A 27571-nucleotide genomic window follows, 5' to 3' on the forward strand; every position below is an offset into this window, starting at 1 on the left:
CCTTCTCACTCCTGAGGAAGCCACATACCCTTTTCTGGCGAAACGCGTAGAGTGGGAGCCGTCCTGAGAGGGGAGAGGAGAGAGGCGAGATCACCATTTAGAAATCCAACCAGCCGCGCCCGGAAGTGACGTGACGGAACAAAGCGGAAGTGACGTACCGGCGGCGAGAGAGGCGAGATCATTCACCCGAAGGGCAGCTCCAAGCGCAGCACTGATGTGCAGCAGCTGAAGGAGAGTACTACAGCCCACGGGAAGATACAGCCTGGATCACACAGCCCACCATCAGAGACACAGCACCGCAGAGAGAGGCTGATCGTATTGGATTCCATCGGAAGAGGCGGGTGAGCCTGAAGCTAACTAACTCTTCTCCCCCTGATCACATAAGATTGTGAACAATGCACATATTAATCGTTTTTATTGTAAGTGTTCATTTTATATTATAAAGTTTAGTTTTTACCATTGTATTGGTCTGCACTATGGTATCTTTTTCTTCACATACACTTGGCTGCTGAGCTGACAGTTGGAGACCGCTTCACAGAGTGGAGAACATCTAACCTAGCAGAGACCATTGTGTGTCTAAACCGCTTGAAAACAACTTACATCTTGTAAGTAGGCACAACATACGAGCCAAGACAAGACATTCAGTTTAAATTTTACATATCAAAAATTGTCTACACTTAGATTGTTCTTTTGTTCTATTTCCCTCCATGCTCCCCCTGGATTACAACGAAGGTGCTCTCTTCTGTACAGTGCGCAGAAGAGGAAAGCCTGGTATGCATTATTTGATGTACACATGTGTACTTGAAGAAGGTGTTTGCAGAATTCCAGATGCAGTATTTCGGTTGGGCTGGTATACTATTTTGTGGAGTCTGGGTATGTCACAGGACCCCACACCTCGCTGACATACAGAAGGATGGGTTTGATGATGCTGTTGAATAATTTAAACGAGATTCTTATTGGTGGTTTGAGGTGGTACATCTGTTTCCTTATTGCATAGAATGCTCTGCGGGCCTTCAGTGTATTTATTTCCTGGCTGATGAGCTGATAGCCCAAGGTATGTGTAGCTCGCTGTCTGTCCCAGTGCATTGTTGTCATTCAGTGTGAATTGCGATATGGTTGGATAGTTTTTAGATATTTTTTTTTCTTTTCTGGAATAGCATGATTTTGTCTAGGTTCACAGAGAGTGCCCAGATCTGGCTGAATTTTCTAGTATTGCCAGTTTCTGTTGGAGGCCTTGTCCTGTCTACGTATAACAGAGACTTAATCTTTGTTCCAGTCAAGTTGAGCCCAGGTGCTGAGAGGATTCTAGGACTGCTGCAAGCTCATTGATTTATATGTTAAAAAGTGTGGGACTTGGGATGCAGCCCTGTCTAACTCCACGGCCTTGATGGAAGAAGTCTGTCCTTTTGTTATTTACTTTCACACAGCATTTGTTTTCTGAGTACATACTTTTGATGGTCTTATGTTCTCCCCCCTATTCCGCTCTCTAGTATTTTTATCAGTAGACCTAGATGCCAGATGGAGTCGAAGGCCTTTTTAAAGTCCACAAAGCATGCAAGGATTTTGCCCCTGTTGGTGTTGTGGATGTGCTTATTAATCAGGCTGTGTATGGTGTAGATGTGATCCGTGGTGCGGTGGTTTGGCAGGAAGCCTGTCTGGCTCTTATTCTTCTGTCAGGAAGGTGAGGATTCTGCTTTTCAAGATGCTGTTGAACAGTTTCCCCAGGGTGCTGCTGACACAGATGCCTCTGTAATTGGATGGGTCCAGTCTGTCTCCTTTCTTGATGATAGGGGTTATCAGTCCTTCGTGCCACAGTTCAAGGACGTACTAAATACCAGGTTGAACATTTTCAGTAGAGCTTTTTTTATAGATGGATTGCTGTACTTCACCATCTCATGTAGAATGCCATCTGGTCCACTGGTTTTCTTGGTTTTTATTAGTTTTCTTTTTTCTTTTATTTCCTGGATTGTGATTTGGTATGTTCAGGGTTTTTTGGTTATCTTTTATAATGTTCTCCAGAGATGTTTGTTTGTTTGTTTGTTTGAGGATTTGTTTTTGTTCTTGTCAGGTTTTCTTCTGGCATTTCTTGGTAAAGTTCCTCAATGTAGTTTTTCCAGATGTTGCCATTCTGAAAGGCCAGATGTCTGTTATTCTGTTTTTGTATCAAGATGTTTCCAGGTTTGCCAAAAAAGTATTTATCCAATGCTTCTAAAATTCTTTCTAAATGTTTTTGTCAATGTGGTTTTGTTTTTTTATTTCTTAGGGTGTGCCTGTAGTGCTTCAGGTGGAGGTTGCACTTTATTTGTATTTATGTATTGTTTGGTCTCTGTGTTTTTGGTTTTATATTGTTCGTAAGCTTTTTCTAAGGGTGTTGCATTCCTTATCAAACCGTTTTCCTTTGATTTTGGTGTTTGTTGTTGGTCTATTAGGGCTAGTTTTTTTCAGGTTTGATTTTATTGCTATTAGATGGAATATTTTGTTGAGATTTCTTACTGCCAAGCTTACTCAGTGTTTGTTCTGCTCGTAGTTTGTGTTCTGGTAGCTTTAGAGTAGGTTTCCGTCATCTGAGCTGTTTTTCCGTGTAAGTCACAAGGCTGTTTTGTCCATTTGTAGGTGGCTTTCAGGATATGAAGGTTGGAGAGGTTTTTTTTTTGTGTTGTGCTTGGTTGGTCTGGTCTCTTAATAAAGAGCAGGGGTTGATTGTAGTCTGATAGGGGTGATACTGATGTTACTATGAAAGCACTGATGGCTCGTGGGTCTGTCAGTAATTGCGTAATCCACTACACTGCTGCCCAGCACAGGGCTGTATGTGTATCTGTCCAAAGAGTCTCCCCTTGTGCGTCCATTGATAGTGTACAGTCCCAGACCGCGACACTGGTTTAGGAGCGCTTTACCATTCTTTTTTATTGCGCTGTCGCAGCTGGTTCTTTGGCGTGTCATAGAGCTATGTCAGCAAGTATCATTTCCAAAGATGTAGTTATTTCCATCTGTAGAAATGTAGTTCTGGCATTGAGGTCTCCACATATCAGCATTTTACCCATGGTCTGAAAGTGGAGTGTCTCTGTTTGCAGGATCTCGAAGATATCTAGTTTGTAGTATGGGGAGTCGAGGCGGAGGGGGGGGGGGGAGATGTATGCTGCACATAGGTATGTGTCATATTGATTGGGGAACATGGAGCCTTTTATTTGTAGCGACATGTGGTATCTTTATTTGGCTTTTAAGATCCTCCTTGTACCGTATTATGATTCCTCCTGAATGGCGGCCTCGTTTCACACCTTTTGTGTTTTGGGGCTGGTTCTAGGAGCTGCCTATAACCCATAGGTATGAGAGACATCTCCTCCGATTTGGATCCATGTTTTGTGGAGGATAAAAATGTCTACGTCTTAAAGTAGTTTAGAACCAAATGCTAATGCATTCGGGCCCTGAATGTTCCAGCTGCTAATTTTAAAAGATTCCAGTATAAACTATATATCTTATGCCTTCCAGTGAGCTAATTTGCAAGTGTTTTTTTTTTTTGTTACTATCTTGGTTGATACTATAAATGTGGGTACATTCATTCTTAGCATTGATGTACTTCTCTTTCTCTGCATATAGTGGTATATGCTTGTTTGTGGTAATGATGTTGGTAGAATTATGCATACTTGCATCAGTCTGGTGCAGATGGTAGTGAGAGGTTCCCGGATTTCCTTTTAGTTAATTGCTAGCAGTTAGTCTGGAGGTTGTTGGTGTGATGTTTTTCTGTGATGCTGGGTGGTTGTCCCAATGCTGCTGCTGCATCTCTGCGTCTCATGAGATCTGTGTAGTCTAGGTCCATGGTGTCGTGTCCTGTCCTGCAGTGGCTATTTGGCTGTTCTCTCCAAGGTGACATCTTTCAAGGTCTTTGCAAAGTATCGCAAGCCTTGTTGGTTCAGGTGCACGTGGTCATACAGATGTTGGAGTATGATGGAGTCATTTTGAGCCAGGTGTACATGGGGGAGAGATATGCATGTTTTTGCCAACTCTGTGTTGATGATCTGGATGGTAACAGTTGGGATATCTCTTCTTGGTAGTAGGGTTGACATAATTATTTTTGTGGTGGGAAATTTTTGTGTTGCTCTCTCCGCTACTCGTGTTATTCTCAACAAGATGCCTCTGCTGGGTCGGGAGGTCATTGGTACCTGTGTGGATGATGATGTATCCAGGGTTTCTGAAGCCTGGTTTGTTTAGAACAAGCCTGTCCAACTCCAGTCCTCGAGGGTCGCAAACAGGCCATGTTTTCAGGATATCCTTTCTTCAGCACAGCTGGCTCAACTAGTGGCCTAGTCATACTGTACAATCTTTCAAGGTCGGCCCCTCGTATCCCCAAAGAGACACGTTCTATAGCGAATGCAGAAAGTAATGAATTGTCGGCCCCATGTTTCTGCAAAAAATGTTTGGCAACTGAGAATCTTTTTTTAAGGAATCAAAGTCCCTTTGTGTGAACTTAAAATTATGACAATGTTCCAAAATCCTAAAACGGACTTCCCTAGTAGTCATGCCCACATATATCAAATTACACGGGCATGTGAGATAATAAATGACCCCTTAGAACGACAGTTCAGAAACTGATAAATCTTGAAATGTTTTGTTCCTGTACTATCAGAAAACACAGCTGTCTGGCGCATGTGTTTACAGGCTGAACAGTCACTACATTTGTGAAATCCCTTCTGATCGAAGATAGATAAAAACGTGGGATTCACATGTGAAATGTAGTGGCTGTGAACCAATTTATCTTTGCAGTTCGGGGATCTCCTACTCGTCAGCTCTACTCTAGGCCCCAGTACCGACTTAAGATCAGGAACCATCATCAAAATTGGCCAATGTTGTTGCAGAATACTCTTAAGTTGTGACCATTGTTAATTAAAGGTCCCTATAAACCTTGTTTTGTTAGGAGTACCTATGTTCTTACCTTTAGGTTTCAACAGAGAAACTCTGCTCACATTTTTACTGCGCTCATAGCCTTGTTTAATAGCGCCTTGGCTATAGCCCCTTCATCTAAATCTGGATTTCATTTCCACTGCTCTATCTTCAAATAATTTATCGCTAGAGCATTTGCGTTATAAACTAATTAATTCACTTATGTGGACTCTCAAAATTTGATGTTTTAGGATGGGAGCTGGTGGCATGCAAAATAGAATTGGTTGCCCTATCTTTTCTAAAGATATCTGTACTCAGATTGCCTATAGTATCAATACTAATACGCAGATCCAAGAAATCGATAGAGACGGAACTGAACTTTGATGTTGGTTTGATATTTAGGTCGTTGTGGTGGAGCACATCGACGAAATTCCCAAATCCTTCCGCAGTGCCCTGCCAAAGGATGAGGATATCGTCAATGTATCTCAACCACAACAACACCTGATCTGTCATAACCTTGTTAGTTTCAATAAAAACTACCTCTCGTTCCCACCAACCTAAAAATAGGTTGGCGTACGAGGGAGCACAAGTGGCTCCCATGGCAGTACCTCTTCGTTGAATATAGAATTTATTTTTGAAAACAAAATAGTGTTAAAATGAAGGTCAATAACTCCATAAGTAAATCAATTAGTTCTCATGAAAGATTAATCATGGACAAGAAGAAATGGGAGGCTCTAAGACCGTCATGTGGTGAAAAGAGTATATAACGATTCCACGTCACAGGTAGCAAGAATAACATTCCCCTCTAACACAATGTCATTCAGCCTAGATAGAGCATCCATAGTGTCGCTGAGATAAGTTGGAAGTGTTTCCACCGCAGGACGCATGAATGCATCTACAAACTGGCAAATAGGTTCACTTAAACCACCAATCCCGGCCACAATTGGCCTACCAGGGGAATTCAGGTTTTTTTTTGGGAACCTTGGGCAGGAGGTAAAAGGTAGGTATAATTGGAAATCTAGACATTAGACCATCACGAATCTTTGGAGTAATTGTACCCTGTAAGCTGGCATCTTCCAGGATATGATCTAGCTCCGCCTTAAATTTAGCTGTGGGGTCTGATCCAACTACAGAATAACACTATGTCCCTGAGTTGCCTAAAAACCTCCCTCTCATACTGGTTTTTAGGCCAGATAACAATATTACCGCCTTTATCCGTCGGTTTGATTTCTACAGTCGTCATTTTACGCAAATCAGCAATCGCCCTCCACTGCGGTCTGGACAGGCTATTAAAACCTGTTGATTTGGGTAACCTCAAAATTTCTTCTATAACCAGACAAGCAAATACCTCAATAGAGGAATTGGTTGGAATGGGAGGGCAAAATGTCGATTTGGGTCTAAAAATGTGACACTGGTCCCAGTTCATTATTATTAACCACTGCAGAGGCTGCTAGTGGAGAATTGAAATCCTGAATTAACTGTAATTCTTGTGTATTCCAGTCAAATTCTTCCGCTACCAATATATCTTGATCTAGTGTATTTTTTTTAAAATGTTTAGTGAGAAGTAATTACCGTCAAAACAGGTTTAAGATCTTTAACCCAATCAGATTTATCAATAAAATGGGTGGGTGAAAATGATAAACCCTTCTGAAGGACATATGTTTGTTCCTCAGAAAGAGGTATGGGTGTTGGTGTAGATGTAAATGGGTGTAGGTGTAGGTGTAGGTGTAGGTGTATATCTCACGTTTTAAGTTATGATGTGTGAAAAAGGCAACAAGATACCCATTAAGGTTGAAATATGTTTGTGAATGGTTTCTCTGGTTTTGCATCTTATTCCCATGCTGTGCTTTAAAGCTGTTAACAGCGAGCATTAGCTTATTTGGACTTCATATAACAATGTTTTTCAGACAAAAGGTGACACAACGTGTGCTCATTTGCATGTAATTTCCCAGAATCCCTTGCTGCAGCGGAAGCACTGTATGCTGGGGATAATGGTGAAAGGCAGGGTTGCAGACATGCCTAAGGGCTGGGACCCGCTGCGCACGGCGGTTGCGGCGGCCGCATGAGCATTCCCCACCAGCAGGGGAATAGTCCCGAGCAGGTTCCAGTCCCCCCTCGCTGCTGGCTCACTACGCGCTGTGACGCGTCAGCCGCCAGGGGATGCAAGAAAATTGTGATCCCGAGCGGTGACGTGTCACGTGGCGCGCTGATAAGCCAATCAGTGGCGGGGGCGGGAGCTGTCAGGAAGCAAGGTAGGGGGTGGTGTGTGTGTGTTTTGTTGCTGTTGCTTACCTTCCAGCAGCAGCTCCCTCCTGCAGCCCGAGCCGAGGGAGGGGGGGGGGAGTAGCGGGTCCCTCCGCTCAAGCCACGCCACCCCACCCCACTCCCGTCCGGCTCCCTGCAGACCGCATATCGCAGTCTGTGTCTGTCAGCGCCCCGCCTGTCTGCAGTGCGGGCGCGCTGACTGAGGGAGCGGGGCCTTAGTCTTAGACATCTGAATGTGCTCACAAGTGATCTTTTTATTTATTTATTTATTTGAGAAATTCCTTTACAAAGGAATTTATACTGAAGAAACAATAACCATTGGATGGCCATAAAAAAAGTTGTGAGATCTTGAGATGACATTGCAGGTTCTGGCAAAATGAAAAAATCTTTCAGCCATTGGGGGGACAGGGGCTTGCAGGGGGGGAGGGTTGATCCATGGGGTACTGTGATTCAGCTCCAGAAAACTCCCTGGTATAAAGTGGAAAAAAAAACAAAAACATTTTGACCTTTTGGGGTGATTGCTGATTAATGGTGGTGTATTGAAAAGGGACATTGGAGGCCCCAGTCAGATGGCAATGATTATACACTAATGTACTTCAGATACTGACATTTATTTCGTAATCCCTCTTGGAGAGCAATTCACGGTTCTTCTACATGCCTTGTAACAAACTGTAGTATTGCTTTTTTAAATTATTATTATTTTTTATGCGTGACATTTCACCAGCTGTTCAGAAACTTGTATACAACCTAATTAAGTCGAAGGTGGTAAATTTGAGCTTTATTGATCATACATGTTTAACGTGCACAAAGATTGAGTTTGACATCTGTTTTCCTCACCACAACTCTGTAAAGCAACAGGAGCAGTCCTGCTGGGAGGAATTAACCACACAGAAATATGTGTTGCTAATTGAGTTGCCACACACTCGTGCCCTGTGAAGCTGTAACCTAAGACTGCCTTTGAAATTGGGTGAAGGGGGCAGGCGTTAATGGGTTTTGTGGCGTCTGCATTTTACTCTGTCTCCTTGCATCAGTCCTCATTAGAACACAGTTTGTAAGAATGAAGACGCACAATAAAAAAAAAACAACAAATGGAGGCAACCTGTAAAGAAAATTAGTTCGATCTAGCTAATCCAGGATTCTCTCACCCATATGTCAGGGTATTAGTTAAAAGGGCAGTGACTTCTTTGGACTGACATTTTTAATAGGTAAAACGTAGACGCTGGAGACATTGGTTAAAGAGTTGGGCAAGTGCAAGTATTTTAAAATAATTTTTAAAACTTTACATAGCTTTTTTTTTAATGTTTTACCTACAATCTTTACCCAATTATAAAAAATAAATTTTTCTTTGTGATGAGACTTTGTCTTTAATGGTTGAGGCGAATTGTTGATATAGTTTTGTGCATTTATTGTACTGTATAATAATTAGGAAGCCCATTAGGCAAACAGATAAGCATAACTAGCTCCCATGCATTAACTCAGTAGACCAGACATGGAACTACCGCTTTAAGGGGGGGGAGCCTGATACATTTTAGATAAATGTATTTGCAAAATTAAGCCTGAGGGAGATGAGAAGCTTGATCACAGAATACGCAGTAAATGTTGCTCAATTGTTTTGGGGGTGATCCCACAGAGTTTATCTGCGCTGCTCCTGTGTCAAGTTACCCTTACATTTTCGTGGGAAAAAAAATATGTCCACCGGGTCAGCCTTGGGTCCGGTGGTTACTACCTGTTGGTGACCCTGATGCCCATATTTGTTGTTTTGTGCTAAAAGCTGGGGTTGGGAGGGGTTTTGGGGTTGTGGCTTAAATGCTAGTTACAGTATACCTAACTGAGGAAAGTATGCAGCAGAAGTTCCAATGTTGCAGTGATCAGGACTGTTATTAGGCAGTGTTTAAAAATATATGTACTTGTATACAAGTTTTATTTTGCAATAGCCCAAAAAAAAAAACTACTTGCATTTTTTTTTTTTTTTTTAGATTTTCAGAAACTGAAAAAAGGTGTATGTCACTTCCCCAAATACAACTTATATTGTTGTCATTTGTAATAAACCGCTGATGTGCAAAGAGAATAAAACAGCAAATCTTTAGTGCATGATTTCCTGCTTCCCACCCACTCTTTTTAAAAATAAATGTTTAATATATATCTATATCTATATCTCCACGGACTGCTCCTTTTCAAGAGTGACCTAAATCCTATCACTACTTGTTTGTTTTCTAAAGTTTCACAGGAAAAGTCAGTGTCTGTGTAATTTGCTTTCCTGCTACACATACACAACAGCAAATTAAAAAAGGACCATGGGACTTTCGCTGTGGTTTTACATTAATTTTAAACTAAATTAGAATGGGCCCTCCCAGAATCGCATGACTTTTTGTACTATGGTATCGGTTCTGATGGGTCATATTGCATTTCTGTTGGGATTTGACTCACTTATGACACAAGGCCAAAGAAGTCCCGTTGATTGCCTCATGAATTAGTGTCATAATGTGTTGCATTGAAAATAACGTGCTGCTCTGCTATTGTTAATCTAGGTTTATATTTGGCAGTGTATTGCAGTTTGAACTGTAAAGCAGAATTCGTTTGGTGGTATGTACATAGAACATTGAGATGCAATTGTACAATATCTAGATTGTATGTCTTTAATCGCGCCATTAATGTACATAGCGCTTCACAGTAGTAATACACGTGACAAACATAAATAACAGATCATGGGAATAAGTGCTTCAGGCATAAAAATAAACATTTAGGAAGAGGAGTTCCTACTCAGAAGAGCTAACAATCTAATTGGTAGGTAGGAAGAACATACAGAGACAGTAGGAGGGCATTCTGGTAAGAGCCTCTGCAAGGGGCCAAGCTTTATGTATCAGGTGCATAATATTGGCTACGGAGCTACTCGTATGCTTCGTTAAGCAGATGGGTCTTAAAAGTGGCTAGAGAGGGTGTTAGTCGGGTATTGAGGGGAAGGGCATTCCAGAGGTGGGCAGTCAATGAGAGAGGTTTAAGGCCGGAAAGGGCTTTAGATACAAAGGGGGTAGAGAGAAGACCTCCTTGAGCGGAACGCAAGAGTCAGGGTGGTGCATAGCGAGAAATTTGGGCTGAGATGTAAGGAGGAGCAGAAGAGTGTAAAGCTTTAAAAGTGAGGTGGAGAATTGAGTGTGAGATGTGGGATTTGATAGGAAGCTAGGAGAGTGATTTCAGCAGGGGAGATGGTGAGACAGATTTAGGAAAGAGTAGAGTGATTCTGGCAGCAACGTTTAGGATAGATTTTTAGGGGAGACAGGTGAGAGGCAGGAAGGCCTACAGCAGGAGGTTACAGTAATCGAGACTGGAGAGAATGAGGGCCTGAGTCAGAGTTTTCGCAGTTGACCAACAGAGGAAAGGGAGTATCTTTGTAATATTGCGGAGGAAAAAGCGACCGGTTTTAGATACGTTTAGAATGTGAGAGAGGAGTCGAGTGTGACCCCTAGGCAGCGTGCTTGTGATACTGGTGTTTGAAAGAACTTTCAACAGTATTGTAGAAGAGGTAGTAGGGCCAGGTTTGGGATGACATATTAAGAGCTCTGTTTTAGACATGTTGAGTTTAAGTCGGCAGGGGGCCATACAGGATGAAATCGCAGAGAGACATTCAGAAACTTTGGTCTGCACAGCAGGTGTAAGGTCAGGGGTTGAAAAGTAAATTTGTGTGTCATCAGCATAGAGGGAATATTTGAACACTAGATGTGATTAGGTCACCTAGAAAGAGTGTGTAAAAAGAGGAGAGGTCCCAGGACCAGAGCCCTGGGGTACCCCCACAGAGAGATTGATCGAGGATGAGGTGTTAGCAGAAGAGGCATTGAAAGTGCGATGGGAGAGGAGATCCAGGATAGAGCTTTGTTACGAATGCTAAAAGTATGGAGAATGTGGTCCACGGTATCAAATGCTGCAGAGAGGTTGAGAAAAGTGTAATGACCTCGGTCTTTGGCAGCATGGGGGTTATTAGTTATTTTAGGGAGGGCTGTTTCAGTGGAGTGAGCAGTGCAGAAGCCAGATTGTAGAGGGTCTAGAAGAGAATAGATGATGAGAAAATGGAGCTGACGAGAGAATACAAGACGTTAAAGGAGTTTTAGAGACAAAAGGCAGGAGGGAGACAGGTCGCTAGTTAGAAAGACAGGTAGGTTCAAGCTTGCTGTTTTTGATTAATGGAATGAATGACTGTTGCATGTTTGAAGGGGGAGGGAAAGGTACCAGAGTAGAGAAAGGAGTTAAAAATCTGTGTGAGCATAGGTATTATAGTAGGGGTAAGAGGTTTTCGGAGATGGGAGGGAATGGGGTCAAGAGGGCAAGTTGTAGAGTGAGAAGAGGGGATTAGCAGTGACCCCTCCTCCTTTGTGACAGCGGAAAAAGAGGCAATGAAGACAGGAGGAGAATTTAGGAAGCATTGTTGTAGGGTGGGTGGAGGAAACAGAGGGGATGTTCTGATGTATGGATTCCACCTTATCTAGATTGTAAACCTCTATATCTGTTTGTGCTCGTTTGTCCTTATTAGGTATGTCATTCTGTTTATGTAATATACATAACTCTGTACCCCCACTGTACCTGTGGAATATGTTAGCGCTTTACAAATAAGCGATGATAATAATAATGTTTGCCAATGACGATATGTTGAAAAACTATTTCAACAGCAAGTGACCAAACCAAAACTATAGTCAACCCTAGCAACCTATGTTTTTCAATTTAAAGCTTTTATTATTTTTTTTATTAATTTATGAAACTCGACTTGACCTTTTTGTCTTAAAAAAAAAAAATCATTAATGGTTACTGTCTGTTGGGAAAATGCTGCCTTTGTTGAAAGTGTTTTGCTTTTATGTGAGCAAGAAGTAACAGTAGCCAATTCAATATGCCGCTTTGTCCTCCAATGTAACTACAGCACACATCACTGCGAAATGCTCAAAGAACTAGATTGCGCCAAGACTCAAGTGATGACCAACGTTCATCTTTCCTGTCCTGCTTTCAAATACTTACTGGGCAAGCCACCGCCTCTCTGAACAATCTCTTCACCCTTAACACATGCAGCACTTATCATCTGAGATCTGACTCCAAAAGACTGTTCATGGTCCCAAGGTTCAGCAAAGTATCCGGCCACCCCCTCCTTTTCTTACCGTGCACCCCAAAACTGGAGCAATCTATTGGAGACTCTCACAGCCACCAACAGTCTATGTTCTTTCAAATCTAAGGCTGTCTCGCATTTTAATCTGGTCTGTAACTGTTACATACGCCTGTAAGATATATTATCTCTAACTGTACATGCAATGTCTTGTATATAATGTATAACCCTGTTCACTTGTGTAACTATGTATTTGTAACCATGTATTATTTGTCTTAACTCTATGCCCAGGACATACTTGAAAACGAGAGGTAACTCTCAATGTATTACTTCCTGGTAAAACGTTTTATAACTAAATACATGAATAAGTGTTAGCCTTTTGCGATTAATTTTGCAAAGCTGTCAAACACCCCTTCAAACCCTTTTGCTGCAAATTCTTGTGCAGCAAATTGTTAATTATGACATCATCTTGTAAAAATAGTAGAGGAGATGTTTATATGTGCTCATTCTGTTACAACTCCCCTATATATTTGATATATATGGAGCTGAGGCCTTAAGTTGGTTTGTTTGAAGAAAGAGTTGGCTGTGAAAAGCTTGGCATGTTTTCACAAAAAGAAGCGATGGCATAAATCTTTTTCTTTGAAGGAACAGTTGTCCTTATTGGTTAGGATGTCTTTCTTTTCAGTACCATCTGTCATGTCATTTCTTTTGCTATCTGCTTGTAGGCTAAACAACAAACACTTGGCCACAGACATTCTTTTTATTCGCGTGTCAACAGGACACAGCAGCATTTGTTACATTGGATTTGGCAGGCTTGTTTAACATCTTGAACTGTAGCTTTGCTTGGATGTCCTGTTTGGCTGAGTTTTTTTAAAGGGAGCAGCTTCTTTCCCTTGTATTGCCCTACCCTTCTATCTATTTAATTTATAAACAGGCTTCAAAAGTTCAAGTCCATGTACAGTGAAATCAAAACGTATATAAATATTTGAGTCTAAGGGGCTTGCTATATATCAGCCGAAGCAGTCTGGTTGTGTTTTTAAATCCTTTTTGAAAGTACACTGTAGAAATGTTTGTAAATACTATAAGCTGAATTTTAGTTTACATTTTACTGTCCTTATTTATGGCTTATTCCTATACATTATTTCATTGTTCATTTGACAGTGAGGGTGGATGCCTAAATCTCATTAGTTTAGCACTAGAGTGGAGCAGACAATTGAAAATGATCCGACTCTTTTTCCCGAAGGAGGCACTCCCTGTTTGATTATATTTCTACTCTGCAGTTCATAACAAAATGTATAGGGTGTCTCTAACCCCTATTAAAATCCTGGGATCACTCTTTCATAGCTTAGTACTTGGTCATATATCTAAAAGTGAGCCTGTAGGAGCACTTTGTCCTGTGTCTGAGGAGAAATTTCTCTACTGTATGTGCACAATAAACCGGTTTAAGATTAGGGTAGCACAATTGATCTAGGATATTTGGTAGCGGCCGTTTTGCCCTGACCAAATGGCCGCCTGTGCTGTACCGCGAGTTATCCTGCCGACGGAACCTGCCACCGTCGGTCACTTCGCCGCCAAGGTAGGGGCCTAAACTCCAAGTCAACAAGTGTTGGACAGTGAAATAAATAATATACAAGGTTTTTTTTTTTAACAAGGAGTGGGGGGTTTGTTCATTGCACAGTCTTGAAGGATGGAATATTTGAATTCCACAAGGAATTCCTTTGCATAGGGAATTGACTGACCTGTTGGGAGAGGATATTCATTCTATGGTGGGATTATCTTATGACTGTATTTGGAAAACATTGAGGCCAATATTTATAAGGCCATGCTATGCAGAAACCACTCTACTTCCGGAAGACACCTTTTATGGCCCACTCTGGTGTTGGTGTTGTCTGGCATAGCACCGCAGGATAAATAAGGCCTTAAATGTACTTTACCATCCTCGACACAACTTTACACCAACACTCAATTGCACTCCGCCCCTCCAGGCCACTTGGCTACCCTCTTTCCCCTCCCCACCCCCCACCTCCCGCGCCCCAAGGCGCACAACTGTGTGTTTGTGTATGTATGTATGTATATAGATATAGATATAGAATGCAAGCTCTTCGGGGCAGGGATTTCCTTTCCCATTGTCTGATTTTGCTGCACTTATTGTATTTTTAAAATTCCCTGCACTGTATTCTTTGTGAAGCACTGAGTACACTTTTGGCGCTATATAAATAAAGACATACAATATAATATGTGATTTAACAAAAAAAGCCTAAAAAGTACATGTGTACAGGAAGTCTTGTTGCATAAACAATATATATATATTTTTTTTAAGAATGTCACTGCTGTGAATGTTCAATGCTTGTTTTACTTTTTGTTTTCCTCTTTTGTTCTAGGTAAAAGAAATGTCTTAAGTGATTCCAACCAAAATATATGTTTTTTTTTTTTTTCAATCAGCTCTAGCTTTTTATCTGTCACAAGATTTTTTTAGTGCTAAACAGCAGACACAAAGTTGTTTATATCCCCGTTCCAGCCGCAGGGGTCTGGAACACATTTGAAATGAAGTGCAATAACAAATAATATGGAATTGCCAACAGATAAGACTTTAATCAGTATACAGAGAAGTGGGGGAAGCCCTCCACTGTGCTTTGTACCCCTGCTTGGCACAGTGAGTTAGTGCTTCCTGATAGGGGAGTAAAGCATGAAGCTCCAGAGCAGTCTAATCTTAAATTGTTGTTCTGATAATCATGGCAGGGTTAAAAACAGTCAGCATTGCCATTGTACAACAACTACAAATGTCTTTACATTAGACAAGGGAGCTGCACCTTTCAAATAAAGCAGTACAACCTCTTCACTAGAAGGACTAAGGCACGTTCTATAGTGCCGTGCGCGCAAGTTTCTATAGAAGGGCCACGCGCAAGGCAGGGAGTGGGGAGCCGACAGACGCGGCTAAGATGAAGAAAATCATCTTTTTGCGCCGCTAGTGTGTGTGTGTGTGTGTGTGTGTGTGTGTGTGTGTGTGTGTGTGTGTGTGTGTGTTTGAGTCTACACAAATTTAATAAATATATTATTTCTAACAAAGTTTTTTTTTTTTAATAATAAATAATAAAATACACATACATACATTCATAGATACATACATACATACATACATACATACATTCACACATACAAACACTGTATAATCAACACTGTATATTCAAACACTATACATACAAAAAGCATGCGGCACGTGCACGCGCATTAGCATAGGCACGCACGGCCGCATGCTGTATAGAACGGCCCTAAAAAGGATCAAGCTAAAACCTATTAATAAAGTGGAAATGCACTGTAGGAGGATAGTAAAGTGTTTTAGAGCACATTGTCCCCGTCCCTCTGTACATGCACTTAATTTCATTTCTCTTGAGAGAGCACAAGATGAGCCCTGTTTATTTACAGTGGGGAAAGTTCAGAGGCCGTTATGCCTTGTTGCTTGGGATGCTTATCTAAAGCAGATAGATACTGCAGACTCCTTAGGGAAATAAGCACTCTTCCAGGTCTTAGAATGTTTGATAAGCTCACCCTGTATGACTTCAAAGCATTCCTTGGTCTAAATTAAGGTCCAGGCAGAAGTCTGTCTTTTATGTTGATATTGTGGCAAGAACTTTGTAAGCTTTAGGGTCTCTTAGGCCTCGGTCCCGCTGCGCTCGTTGGCGCGGGCGGCTATGTCGCGAGTTCCCCACCAGCAGGGGAATCCTCGCGAGCCGGTCCCGGTCCCCCCTGGCGGCACAGCTGACTACACGCTGTGGCGCGTCAGCCGCTAGGAGACACAAGAGAATGGTGTTTCCTAGCGTTGACGCGTCACGTGGTGTGGCTGTGAGCCAATGGGGAGGGGAGGCTTCGGGAGGAGGAGAGGCTTCGGGGAGCGGGGAGGAGTGTGGAGTGAAAGCAGGTGAGTGCCTGTCTGTGTGTGTGTCTGAGTGCGTGCGTGCCTGTCTGTGTCTGTGTGTATGTGTGTGCGTGAGTGCCTGCCTCTGTGTGTGTGTGTGTGTGTGTGTGTGTGTGTGTGTGTGTGTGTGTGTGTCTGCCTGTGTGTGCGCGTGTGTGTGTGTGTGTGTGTGTGTGTGTGTGTGTATGAGTACGTGAGTGCCTGCCTGCCTGCGTGTGTGTGTGTGTGTGTGTGTAGCAGCTCCAGCCCGAGTCCGTGGAGGGAGGGGAGAGTAGCGGGTCCTTCCTGCAGTCCGTGGAGGGAGGGGGGGGGGTGAGTAGCAGCTCCTTCCTGCAGCCCGTGGAGGGAGGGGGGGGGGAGAGTAGCAGCTCCCTCCTGCAGTCCGTGGAGGGAGGGGGGGGGAGAGTAGCAGCTCCCTCCTGCAGTCCGTGGAGGGAGGGGGGGAGAGTAGCAGCTCCTTCCTGCAGCCCGTGGAGGGACGGGGGGGAGAGTAGCAGCTCCCTCCTGCAGTCCGTGGAGGGAGGGGGGGAGAGTAGCGGGTCCCTCCGCTCAAGCCACGCCCCCCCTCCCTGTCAAACCTCCCACTCCCGCCCACCTCCCGCTCCCGCTCCCTACAGACCGCATATCGCGGTCTGTGTATCTCAGCGCACCGCCTGTCAGCAGTGCGGGTGCGCTGACTCTGGGAGCGGGGCCTTAGCCTTAGACTTAGACAGTGTTTTTTTTTTTTTTTCTACACGCCTTTACTTAGCCTTTCTTTTTATTTCATACTTGGGCTGCATCCATAATGAGGATTCGTCGCGAGCTATGTAGCTCACGGCGAAACAAACACTAGGACGCCAATGCATATGCACATAGTGTGTTAGCGCGGGCACATGCGCTACAGGGAGAGCGGTGCTTCAAGATTCCAAAAAAATTGTATTTCCCGCGCGACGCCGGGTCACGTGAGCGCTTCTCCCCCTGACACGCCTCCCTGTCGCCTCTATCTGCAGGACAGGAAATATTTTGTGCTGCACCGAGCAGTGCGGAAGCTAATGCGTTCAACTATGGACACAGCCTTATACAGATGCAGCCACCAGTATACAATGACTTGCCTTGAAAATCTGGGGCAATCTCACAGTAAACTGCAACATTTCTGTGAGATTTCTGCAGCCTGACTAATTACCCATTGGATTAACAATTGGCGGCCCCTGAAGGTCCCATTCAAACTGAATGGGACTGCAGAGACCCCTGCTGTGTCAATCCGATGGGCCATTAGTCTGGCTCACAGACATGTTACAGTATTTACTCTGAGATAGCCACAGTATTTTCCCAGGCAAGTCACCGGATACTGGTGGCTGCATCTGTACATATCACATACTTCATTGTGAAATCATCCAGTTTTTACATACTATTGACATGAATTTTTTTCTCCGGAATCTGCCTTTAGCTTAAACCTGACACAGTATGTAGTTTTTTTATTTTTTTATTACTGGAATCCCTCTTTCATAATTCTTGATGAGAGAAACACCTGGAGAAGTAGCTTAGTGATATGAAGGATGGGATTCAAAAGGCAGTCTGCTCTTTTCTCTTTTTTTTTTTTTTTTTGATCTTGGAAATGTCCCTTTTTTCTCCTTTTACTGTAAACTCTTTAGGGCCGGCACTCATTGTGCTTACAGAAATACCACGTAAACTGTGCACACTGTTGGTGTAAAATGTTTTTTATTTTTATTGCAAATTGTGCTGCACAGGAAGCTGCCTACAGGTTTGTGCTTCCTGTGCTCTGCACATTTTTTGGACCACAATAACTGTGTTATTGGGTTCCTACTTTGTTTAAGGTACAATCCGTCAAAGTGACAGAAAAACAAAATGTAAATAATGTAATATTATTGTCTTCCTTAAACATGCAACTATTGCTTAAAGGAACATATCTAACGGCTTTTTGTTTCTTTGGGAATTAAGCTTGTATTTTTCTAACCTTAGCCCACCCTGTCCGTATCCGGTAAAGAGGAGGTAAACAGGAGGTAAACTGGGGTTTTCTGTTGTAACTTCTTGTTCAACAGCATGACATCACACAAAAGGGAGTATCTATTGTTGTGGGTTTTTTTAATTACTTGGCACCTATAAGAGTGCTCATTTCCTGTTAGTCCATTACTCCTTGAGAAAGTGCAATATCTGTGTTGAACAAGTGGGAGGACTAGTTTGTCATTACCACTTGTCTATGTTCTAATAAAGCCTTTATTTTTCCACTATTTTGGGTACCCTATTTTTCATTTGTACTTGTTCTACTTTTTGCGGACCACCTGGATCTTGTGTGAGTGCCCCGGATTAACTACCATCATCACTGCTATCTTCCTGATCGCGGTGGCACCTCAGGGGCGAGACGTGCAGTTGAATAAATCCACGGACGGCGGGTCATAGAGGCTGTTAGAGGGCCTACTTTGTGAGGTAAAATGGCTTTCCTTACCTTAACTACCCTACATCCAGTCCCTTCGACGGAATCTTTCTCTGCACATCCACGGACGGTGGGACTTAGAGGCTGACAGAGGGTTTATACTGTGGGGCAAGACGGTTTTCCTTGCCTTCACTACCCCACATCCAGTTCCTCCGACGGAACCTCCTCCTGCATATTCATTAGTTCGGGTGTCCACATGGGAGATTAGTTGATTGATCACTGTCTCCAGGACACATTATCTCTTCCGAAGGATGCATCATTAACCTCCTCCCGATCTGAGTGAAGTCCCTCCTATTGTATATAGCGCACTCCTGAGCACAGGACAGCATATTTTGTCACTTTGATAACATTAGCATGCACTGTGACAGTATGTTAGAATGTACACGTACCAAGTCTGCAAACCTGAAATAGGACTGGGGCGGAATGATACAGTATTTTGTTTTCCCGATAACCATGAAAGCGAGATTTTTGAGACACTCGGATGCAATGGAGTTAAACAAGCACGTTGGTTATATTACAAAATAGTTACATTCTTTCATGCTTAACCTTTAGCTGGGTGCTTTTGACCTGCTCATTTGCTGTGCATTTTTCTGCAGTGACCATGTCGAAACAGCTGTTATTGTTCTGTTTGCTGCCTTACCTCTGCGCATAACATGATTTTACACCCCATTTTACACTACAGATAACATTAATAGCATTGAGACCTTTGTACACTCGTGATTTATGTACTGTTCGCTTTCAAGTATGGTATTGCATTACAGTGAATGTGAGTTCTTTATGATCTCCTCTTCCCTCGGGGAATGGCAGTATTGGCAACAAAAGTCATGGGGTCTTTTCTCTTCTGGAACCTAATCTAATGTCCATCAATGTATTAACTGATTGTTATTGCGTTTTGAGTTGTAAATGTTTACTGTGTTCTAAAATGGAAATATTGGGAACATACCCATTATCAATATTTGAATGCAAATCCGCTACATAGTTGACATATTCTCTCTCCCCCCCCCCCCCCCTATATAACCCTTTGCAAATAGTCTTCTGGACACAAATCGGAGCTGACACAGGTTTTTGTTGTGGTAACACTCCTAGTAAACCCAAGAAGTACAAGTAGATATATCTGGTGAGCTAGAGCAAACACATTTAATAACAATGTGGAAATTGTTATTAAAAGCATTGCACCAATTCCACCTCCACTGCCTGACGGTCCAGTAACACCCATGGGGTTTAGTTCGCTGAGTTACCCATTTAACCCTTTGAGTGCCAGAAGGATGGTAGCACGGCATCACAATTACGTTGCCACTCTTCGGTATCCATGACGCATGAACGGTCTCTTTCCGAGTTCTGCTTTCCAAAAGTCTGCTTTATTTGCCTTTTTGGTTATGAGCAACAAAGCTATATATAGATCTGCAAACCAATCTATAATAATTATTGAACTGCTATTAAGGACTATTTGATTTGCTGTGTCTTGGGGTACAGTGTATTGGTAGTCACAGATTATTTTCCTGCATGTAGATGGTTGCAGAACAGCAGGCTGTGGACATCCATCCAGTTTGCCTGATTGCCAGCAGGAGGCTGCATGCATGCAATACTTGTCAGTGGTTGTCAGCAACTGCTGAAGCTGAGCTAGGCACCAGTAAAGTGAAAAGTGTGGCCACTTGTCTAAAGTAAACATCTACTGACTTTACTTTGCCTTTCATACATTTGTTTATTGACATCTCTGCACAGCACAGTTTGGACGCGGGTTACTCTTTTCATGTTGAGTATTAAAGCTGCATTCAATATTCCCACACCCTGGTTTAACTCCCCTTCATCATGGCAGTCTGTAGCAGTTTTACTTTATACTAACTGCGGTTGACAGGGCCTGGGTTTGATTTTGGAGCAAGAATTAGAGTAACACCCAAATTTGCATGTTTCTATCAACAATTTATGCAACATTCTTAATGCTTTCAAATGGACCACACCCCAAAAGGATGATTTATTAGTTTTATTGATGCTTTGTGTGTGTGTGTGTGTGTGTGTGTGTGTGTGTGTGTGTGTGTGTGTGTGTGTGTGTGTGTGTGTGTGTGTGTGTGTGTGTGTGTGTGTGTCTTTTACATGAAGCAGAAATGGTCATAACAATTTTTTCTTCTAGTAATTACATCAAAATTTACAGATTTACAAGTTCTAACTTAGATCTGTGTAAAACATTTACACTGTCAGAGCCACCTGCTACAGAAGAGACATTAAAAATGAAAAGATTCCTCTTGTAGAAATGGAGCATGTAATGTCAAAAGACTGAATAAATCATTTATTTGGCACTTGTCACTTGTGAGCTCTGATAGCCACTTGATGTTTGCGTTGTCCTGCCACTCTTTAGGTTAGTTGAAATTACAAAGGGCTTTTGACAAAAATTAAATTTCGTTGCCGTGCTTATTTATTTCTATCTATCCATCTTTCTTTCTTTTTTCTTTCTTTTTTTTGCAGATCATTTGCCAATTTTGATAAGATTTCTTGGTCACATACTTCAATTAACAGCTTTGCTTGGTTGCTGATATTTGGATCATAGATGACTTGTGCTTGAATTTCACTATTTAACTTGGTTTTACTGTGCTTGTTTACGTTAAATTATTTTGGTGTTTGTCCTTTTTAAATGTCTAGACCAGCAAAAGTATAGATTTTAGTAGCCCCCGTATACTTTTACTAGTTCTGCCTTGCTATGTTTTCCTCTACTGCCTTCAATCCACTAAAAGACCTTCTTTCATAGTGTGCTTTTAGAGGAAGTTACTTCAGTACGCTATTTGGGTTTAGCAACTTATTGCTGAATCTTTCAACCAGACAATGGTTCCAAAAGCATTAAATGTTTAGCATTGCTTTCTATGCTACAACTGTGATTTGAAATACTGTACCTCCCAGAAGCTTAAATTGAGTGGTATAATTTGAACCAATCCAATATATATATATTTATTTTTTTTACCTTTTTTTGTTAGGAGTTGGAGTTCCATGGAGTTATGAGATTTTACTTCCAAGACAAAGCCGCCGGAAACTTTGCCACAAAATGCATTCGAGTCTCGAGCACCGCCACAACGCAGGATGTCATAGAAACCCTGGCAGAAAAATTCCGTCCAGACATGAGGATGCTGACCTCCCCTAGATACTCTTTGTATGAAGTTCACGTCAGTGGTGGTGAGTGCAGAGTGATTAAAGACCTTTTCATACTTTGTGTTGCTTGTAAGGATACGTTTTATATTTTAAAACCAAGAACTTGGTGGTGTTACATTTTTAAATAAATAAATTAAAAAAATGTAAGACAAGTATACAGTACTTGACATTTATCCTGAATGTTGTGACCTGAAGTTTAAGGTGGCAGTGCATTTGCAGGTCCATGTGACAGTGAAAATATTTAAACTGTGCTGCTCAATGGATCTGAATTTTTTTACCACTTGCAACCAAACCTCTTAAGGGGCTTCCATTGGCAAAACTTATTTACAGGTATTAATGTTACGGTCTTTCTTAGCAAGATGAAAGCACTCATAAAGTCAAAATTAGACCTGTTTGTGCAAAATTAATGTTTTTATCTCAAATCCCAGTGTCTGCTACTTGTGACCTTGGAAAAGTCACTTTATCTAAATTAGATTGTAAGATCTACAGGGCAGTGACTCGTGCCTGCAAAATTCTATGTACAGCACTGCATACACTGTCTGCGTTATATAAGAAACACATTCTCATTATTTTTATAATAGAGCCAACAGTTAGATGGCCTCAGAATCCATGGTCAGCCCATTTTTAGTTCTGATTGCTATGTCATGAGTTATTCATAAAATCAGGTTAGATTAGAGCAACCATGGATTATAAAACTGGATGAAAGGGTTCAGAAAACACTTTATAAAAAATAGGTAGTAAGTATTGACCTCTTTTTTGCCAGTACTATATTTGCTTAGCCTCCACTGGAGATGGTTGAAATGGATGAAAGATGTGTTTTTGGTTACTGGTGGGAAAGGAGGGAGTAAGGGATATGTGGTCCTGTGGTTGGAGAATGAATCGGGCTGTACATTCTTTTGCCTGTGCTTCGACTCCTTGGTTTCTGGTATACCTAAAGCAGTGAAAGAGAGATCAAGAAAGGAAGTCAAAGTTAAATCAGAAATAATTATACCTTTTTGTTCCAGCAAAAATGTCAGATTCTCAATAGTGAGATATGACAGAATATCCATAATTTGACGTGCATATACTATTGGGAAATATTTTTAGATAAAACTAGCTGAGAGACCCGGCGTTGCCCGGGATGTAATGTTCCCGTTCCTCTCTCTCCTCCCCCCTCTCTCTGTTTGTCCCCCATTCACATGAATCCAGTCCCCCCCCCTCCCTCCCTCCTTTACAGCTTCATGTAGCGTGTGTGCGTCAGTCACTGTGTGTTTGCTCGCGCGTCAGTGAGTCTGAGGCAGAAACACAAACACACACAGACTGACTGACGCACACACAGTCAGTGTGTGCCTCAGTCAGTGTGTGCGTGCGTCAGTCAGGCTTTGTGTGCGCGTCAGTCAGTGTGTGCGTGCGTGCGGCAGTCAGTCAGTGTGTGCGCGCGGGGCGTCAAAGGCAGGGGGGGGCGTCAAAGGCAGGGGGGGGCGTCAAAGGCAGGGGGGGGCGTCAAAGGGCAGGGGGGGGCGTCAAAGGGAGGGGGGGGGGCGTCAAAGGGAGGGGGGGGGCGTCAAAGGGAGGGGGGGGGCGTCAAAGGGAGGGGGGGGGCGTCAAAGGGAGGGGGGGGGGCGTCAAAGGGAGGGGGGGGGGCGTCAAAGGGAGGGGGGGGGCGTCAAAGGGAGGGGGGGGGGCGTCAAAGGGAGGGGGGGGGCGTCAAAGGGAGGGGGGGGGCGTCAAAGGGAGGGGGGGGCGTCAAAGGGAGGGGGGGGCGTCAAAGGGAGGGGGGGGGGCGTCAAAGGGAGGGGGGGGGGCGTCAAAGGGAGGGGGGGGGCGTCAAAGGGAGGGGGGGGGCGTCAAAGGGAGGGGGGGGGGCGTCAAAGGGAGGGGGGGGGGCGTCAAAGGGAGGGGGGGGGGCGTCAAAGGGAGGGGGGGGGCGTCAAAGGGAGGGGGGGGGCGTCAAAGGGAGGGGGGGGCGTCAAAGGGAGGGGGGGGCGCCTCAAAGGCATGGATTCCTCCCCCTGCATTTCCTGCAGTGGACAGGAGGGGGGGGGCAGTGGACAGGAGGGGGGGGGGCAGTGGACAGGAGGGGGGGGCAGTGGACAGGAGGGAGGGGGCAGTGGACAGGAGGGGGGGGCAGTGGACAGGAGGGGGGGGGCAGTGGACAGGAGGGGGGGGGCAGTGGACAGGAGGGGGGGGGGCAGTGGACAGGAGGGGGGGGGGCAGTGGACAGGAGGGGGGGGGCAGTGGACAGGAGGGGGGGGGCAGTGGACAGGAGGGGGGGGCAGTGGACAGGAGGGGGGGGGCAGTGGACAGGAGGGGGGGGGGCAGTGGACAGGAGGGGGGGGGGCAGTGGACAGGAGGGGGGGGGCAGTGGACAGGAGGGAGGGGGCAGTGGACAGGAGGGGGGGGCAGTGGACAGGAGGGGGGGGGCAGTGGACAGGAGGGGGGGGGCAGTGGACAGGAGGGGGGGCAGTGGACAGGAGGGGGGACAGGAGGGGGGACGCAGTGGACAGGAGGGGGGACGCAGTGGACAGGAGGGGGGGGCAGTGGACAGGAGGGGGGGGCAGTGGACAGGAGGGGGGGGCAGTGGATAGGAGGGGGGGGCAGTGGATAGGAGGGGGGGGCAGTGGACAGTGACACACACACACACACACACACACACACACACACACACACACACACACACACACACACACACACACCTCAGTTGATGCGCCCTTTCTCAGTTCCGTTTGGCGCCGGAGGTGGGGAGCGACACCTACCTGTACTTCCGGGCGCCGCCACCGTCTGACTCGGCGCCGCGAGGGAGGAAGGGGGTCCGCCATCTTACGCGCCGCGTGGCAGCTGCGGGAAGCGAGGTGATTTGGAGCGGGGAGGGGGGAGAGGTGATTTGGAGCGGGGAGAGGTGATTTGGAGCGGGGAGAGGTGATTTGGAGCGGTGAGGGGGGAGAGGTGATGCCGCTGGGGAGGGGGAAAGGTGATTTGGAGCGGGGAGGGGTGATGCCGCTGGGGAGGGGGAGAGGTGATGCCGCTGGGGAGGGGGAAGAGGTGATGCCGCTGGGGAGGGGGAAGAGGTGATGCCGCTGGGGAGGGGGAAGAGGTGATGCCGCTGGGGAGGGGGAAGAGGTGATGCCGCTGGGGAGGGGGAAAAGGTGATTTGGAGAGGGGAGAGAGGTGTGTGTGTGTGTGTGTGTGTGTGTGTGTGTGTGTGTGTGTGTGTGTGTGTGTTTTATTTATTTTTTTGGACCTTTGGCCCGTCACTCCGCCTCAGGCCAATGAGAGGTGTGGGGGGCGGGCCAAGGGGGTGGTGTGAGTGTGTGAGGCCAATGAGAGGTGTGCGGGGGCGGGCGGGCCAAGGGACCAATGAGATTGCCGCTAGGTACACCGGACATCCAGCAGGCAGGCATGCATGCAGGCAGGCAGGCAAACATACAGTGCTTTCACTAATATAGTATAAGATGTAACCATAGTACATCATTATTTCTACAATAAGCTTACCATGTTGTCAGGATGACCTTATTAGATTGTTTTGCATTCACTTATTATCTTCTGAGAATGCAGGCTGTTCTTTGTCTCCTTCCTAATTCATTGTTTTTTATGTTTTGAAGAAGAAAGAAGACTTGATGTTGACGAGAAGCCCCTGGTGGTTCAGCTGAACTGGAACAAGGATGACCGGGAAGGAAGGTTTGTCCTCAAGAATGAAAATGACATTCTTCAACTAAAGGTAGTTGTCTTTAAATACCATTTACTTCTAGTTTTGTACCATTTACTTCTAGTTTTGGTCAATGAGAACAGTGTCTGTGTCTCAGGAGGTCTTGATTAAAAATTAACCTTCCCTTTTTGTTTTGCAGTGGGTCCAAGTTAGTTAAGAGGTATTGCCTCCTGGTGGCAAAATGTACTAATGCGCCGAAAATGTTTATGGGTCTGTTGTACATGTGACTTTTTATTTTATTTATTTTTTACGAATGACATTTTGTAAATGCTTTCAAATATTTTTTTTTTACAGTTTGTACACATGGTGTGCAAAGATTTGTGAATGATTGGATTTCCTCTGGTACTAAATTGTGTGAAGTCTCAGTGGGTTCAATAAGAGGTTGAATAGCAACATCCCTTGTTTTTATTGACTCTTTGGAAAGGATATGGTGGGCTAAGGCTAAAGACAACACTTGATTGATAAGCACTCCCCCATTCAGAGGCCCAATGCTTTTCTTTCTTGCATCTCAGAGAGGCACAGCAGCAGTCTGAAAAATAAAATTCCTAATATTGGGCTGGGTTTGGGGGGAGGGGAAGGAAGAGAAGCCCTGATCTCTTTGGCCCCAGAGACATTTCAGCACTGAAAGAAATAAAATAAGTTCCTGTGTGAACTGGATTTCTTCTATACAATATGTAAGAAAGTATTTCCCAAGGCTTGCCAGTGATTATTCATTGTGTACAACTAAAAGAGTGTATGTGATGGGAATTAATTCCCTTTAATCCTTATCGGCCAACTACTGTACCTCTTGGGGAGACATGAGAGGAAATGAGGAAGGTTTCTTAAAGCCGAAGTCTGAGCTTTTTGGGACGGGGGTTGCAGTCTCTCCCCCCCCATGTATGTTACTGTAACGGTGGAGTCCCAAGGAGATTATCTAAGATCCCCAAAGCCTCCAGGGTCCTCGTTAGCTGACGTTGTAACTTTTATATTTGTGCGTGGGTGGCCATATTTGTATGTTTTAATTTTTAATCACACCATCACAAAACAAACTACAAATATCTCAGCAATTGTGTCCGCTGAGCTCAGGGAGCTGCTGTTTTGTTCTGGGTGACACACTGGTTCAGGTATAGTAAAAATTAAATAAACACAATTGGGGACTTCTTCTTTAGTCTTTATCTGCTATGTAATGGGATTGGGAAACTATTACCAGAGACAAAGAAGGAAATATACATTTTTCATTTGATGGATTAGGCGATCTCTGATGAATTGGTCAGGTTATTCCACTCCTTTAATGTGTTTAGACAAAGCAAGAATATAGCATTACATTGTGTACAGAAAACACTGGCTCTTGCAACCAAGCTTTAGAATGTATGTACGAAAAATTGTTCTTAGTAGACATTAATTTGTTCAAAAGGAGTTCTACAATATACTTTATTTACATTATTTCTAGACTTGACGTACCACATGGAGGAAGTCCATTAAAGTAAATGAGCATCACTAAAAGAGTCTGCAAGGAGAATATAGCAGACAGGGTTTGTGGATGCAAAAAATTATTTATTGTAGTCAAATAAAACAACAACAAAAAACAAGGATTCTGTTTCATAACTTACAAAGTTTCCTCAGGGAACCAAAAGTTTTTTTTGTTTAGACTTCAATATCTTCTTTTGTGCATTCATAACCCCAATCTGCTGTATCTCTCTTCCAAGCAGGATGTAATGATAATTTAACTCTCACTCTCCATAACATTTTTGTGATTTTATCCTCCCATCTTACTTTTGGTCGTTGTCTTGGTCTTTTTTTAATTGCTTTTGGAAATTCAGTTGAGTACCATCTTGACCCAACAATGGTAATTTCTTCTTACGATATATCTGGTCCGCTGCCATTGTAATTTCTTCACCCTTGTAATGAGTGTCGGATTTCCCATTAGGCCTGATAGGCCCAGGCGGCAGAATTTGGGGGCGGCATGCGAGATCGACGCTTGCCGACCACGCGTGTGCGATTGTCACTTGCCAGCCGCTCGTGCGCATGCGAGGCCAGCAACGTGATGTCACACAGTGTTTTCTTTGCTATGGGATGGCGTGGGAGGGCGACAAAGGCACCAAGTAAGTTCCTAAGGGCGGCATTCTTCCTGTCTCTTTGGTTAATACCCAGCATACATCTCGTTATACTTTGACTTGTCTGAAGCTTCTGACTGAAGCATCTGAATTC

At 43.9% G+C, this 27571-nt stretch overlaps 1 protein-coding gene across 26 annotated transcripts in view; it reads left to right on the forward strand.

Annotated features, from left to right (window-relative positions):
• AFDN (afadin, adherens junction formation factor) overlaps positions 1-27571 on the forward strand; it is a 260034-nt gene that overhangs the window by 77227 nt on the left and 155236 nt on the right. For 18 of the 26 annotated variants that reach the window (XM_075596883.1, XM_075596899.1, XM_075596908.1 and 15 more), the window contains exons 2-3: positions 21528-21723; positions 25281-25396. In XM_075596883.1, coding sequence (XP_075452998.1) covers positions 21528-21723; positions 25281-25396 — 312 coding nt within the window. The remainder of the gene's footprint in view (positions 1-21527; positions 21724-25280; positions 25397-27571) is intronic. The other 8 variants (XM_075596885.1, XM_075596900.1, XM_075596890.1 and 5 more) reach the window with 1 other exon arrangement.

Source organism: Ascaphus truei, chromosome 4, assembly GCF_040206685.1.
Source record: "Ascaphus truei isolate aAscTru1 chromosome 4, aAscTru1.hap1, whole genome shotgun sequence".
In the NCBI taxonomy this organism is placed as follows: domain Eukaryota; kingdom Metazoa; phylum Chordata; class Amphibia; order Anura; family Ascaphidae; genus Ascaphus; species Ascaphus truei.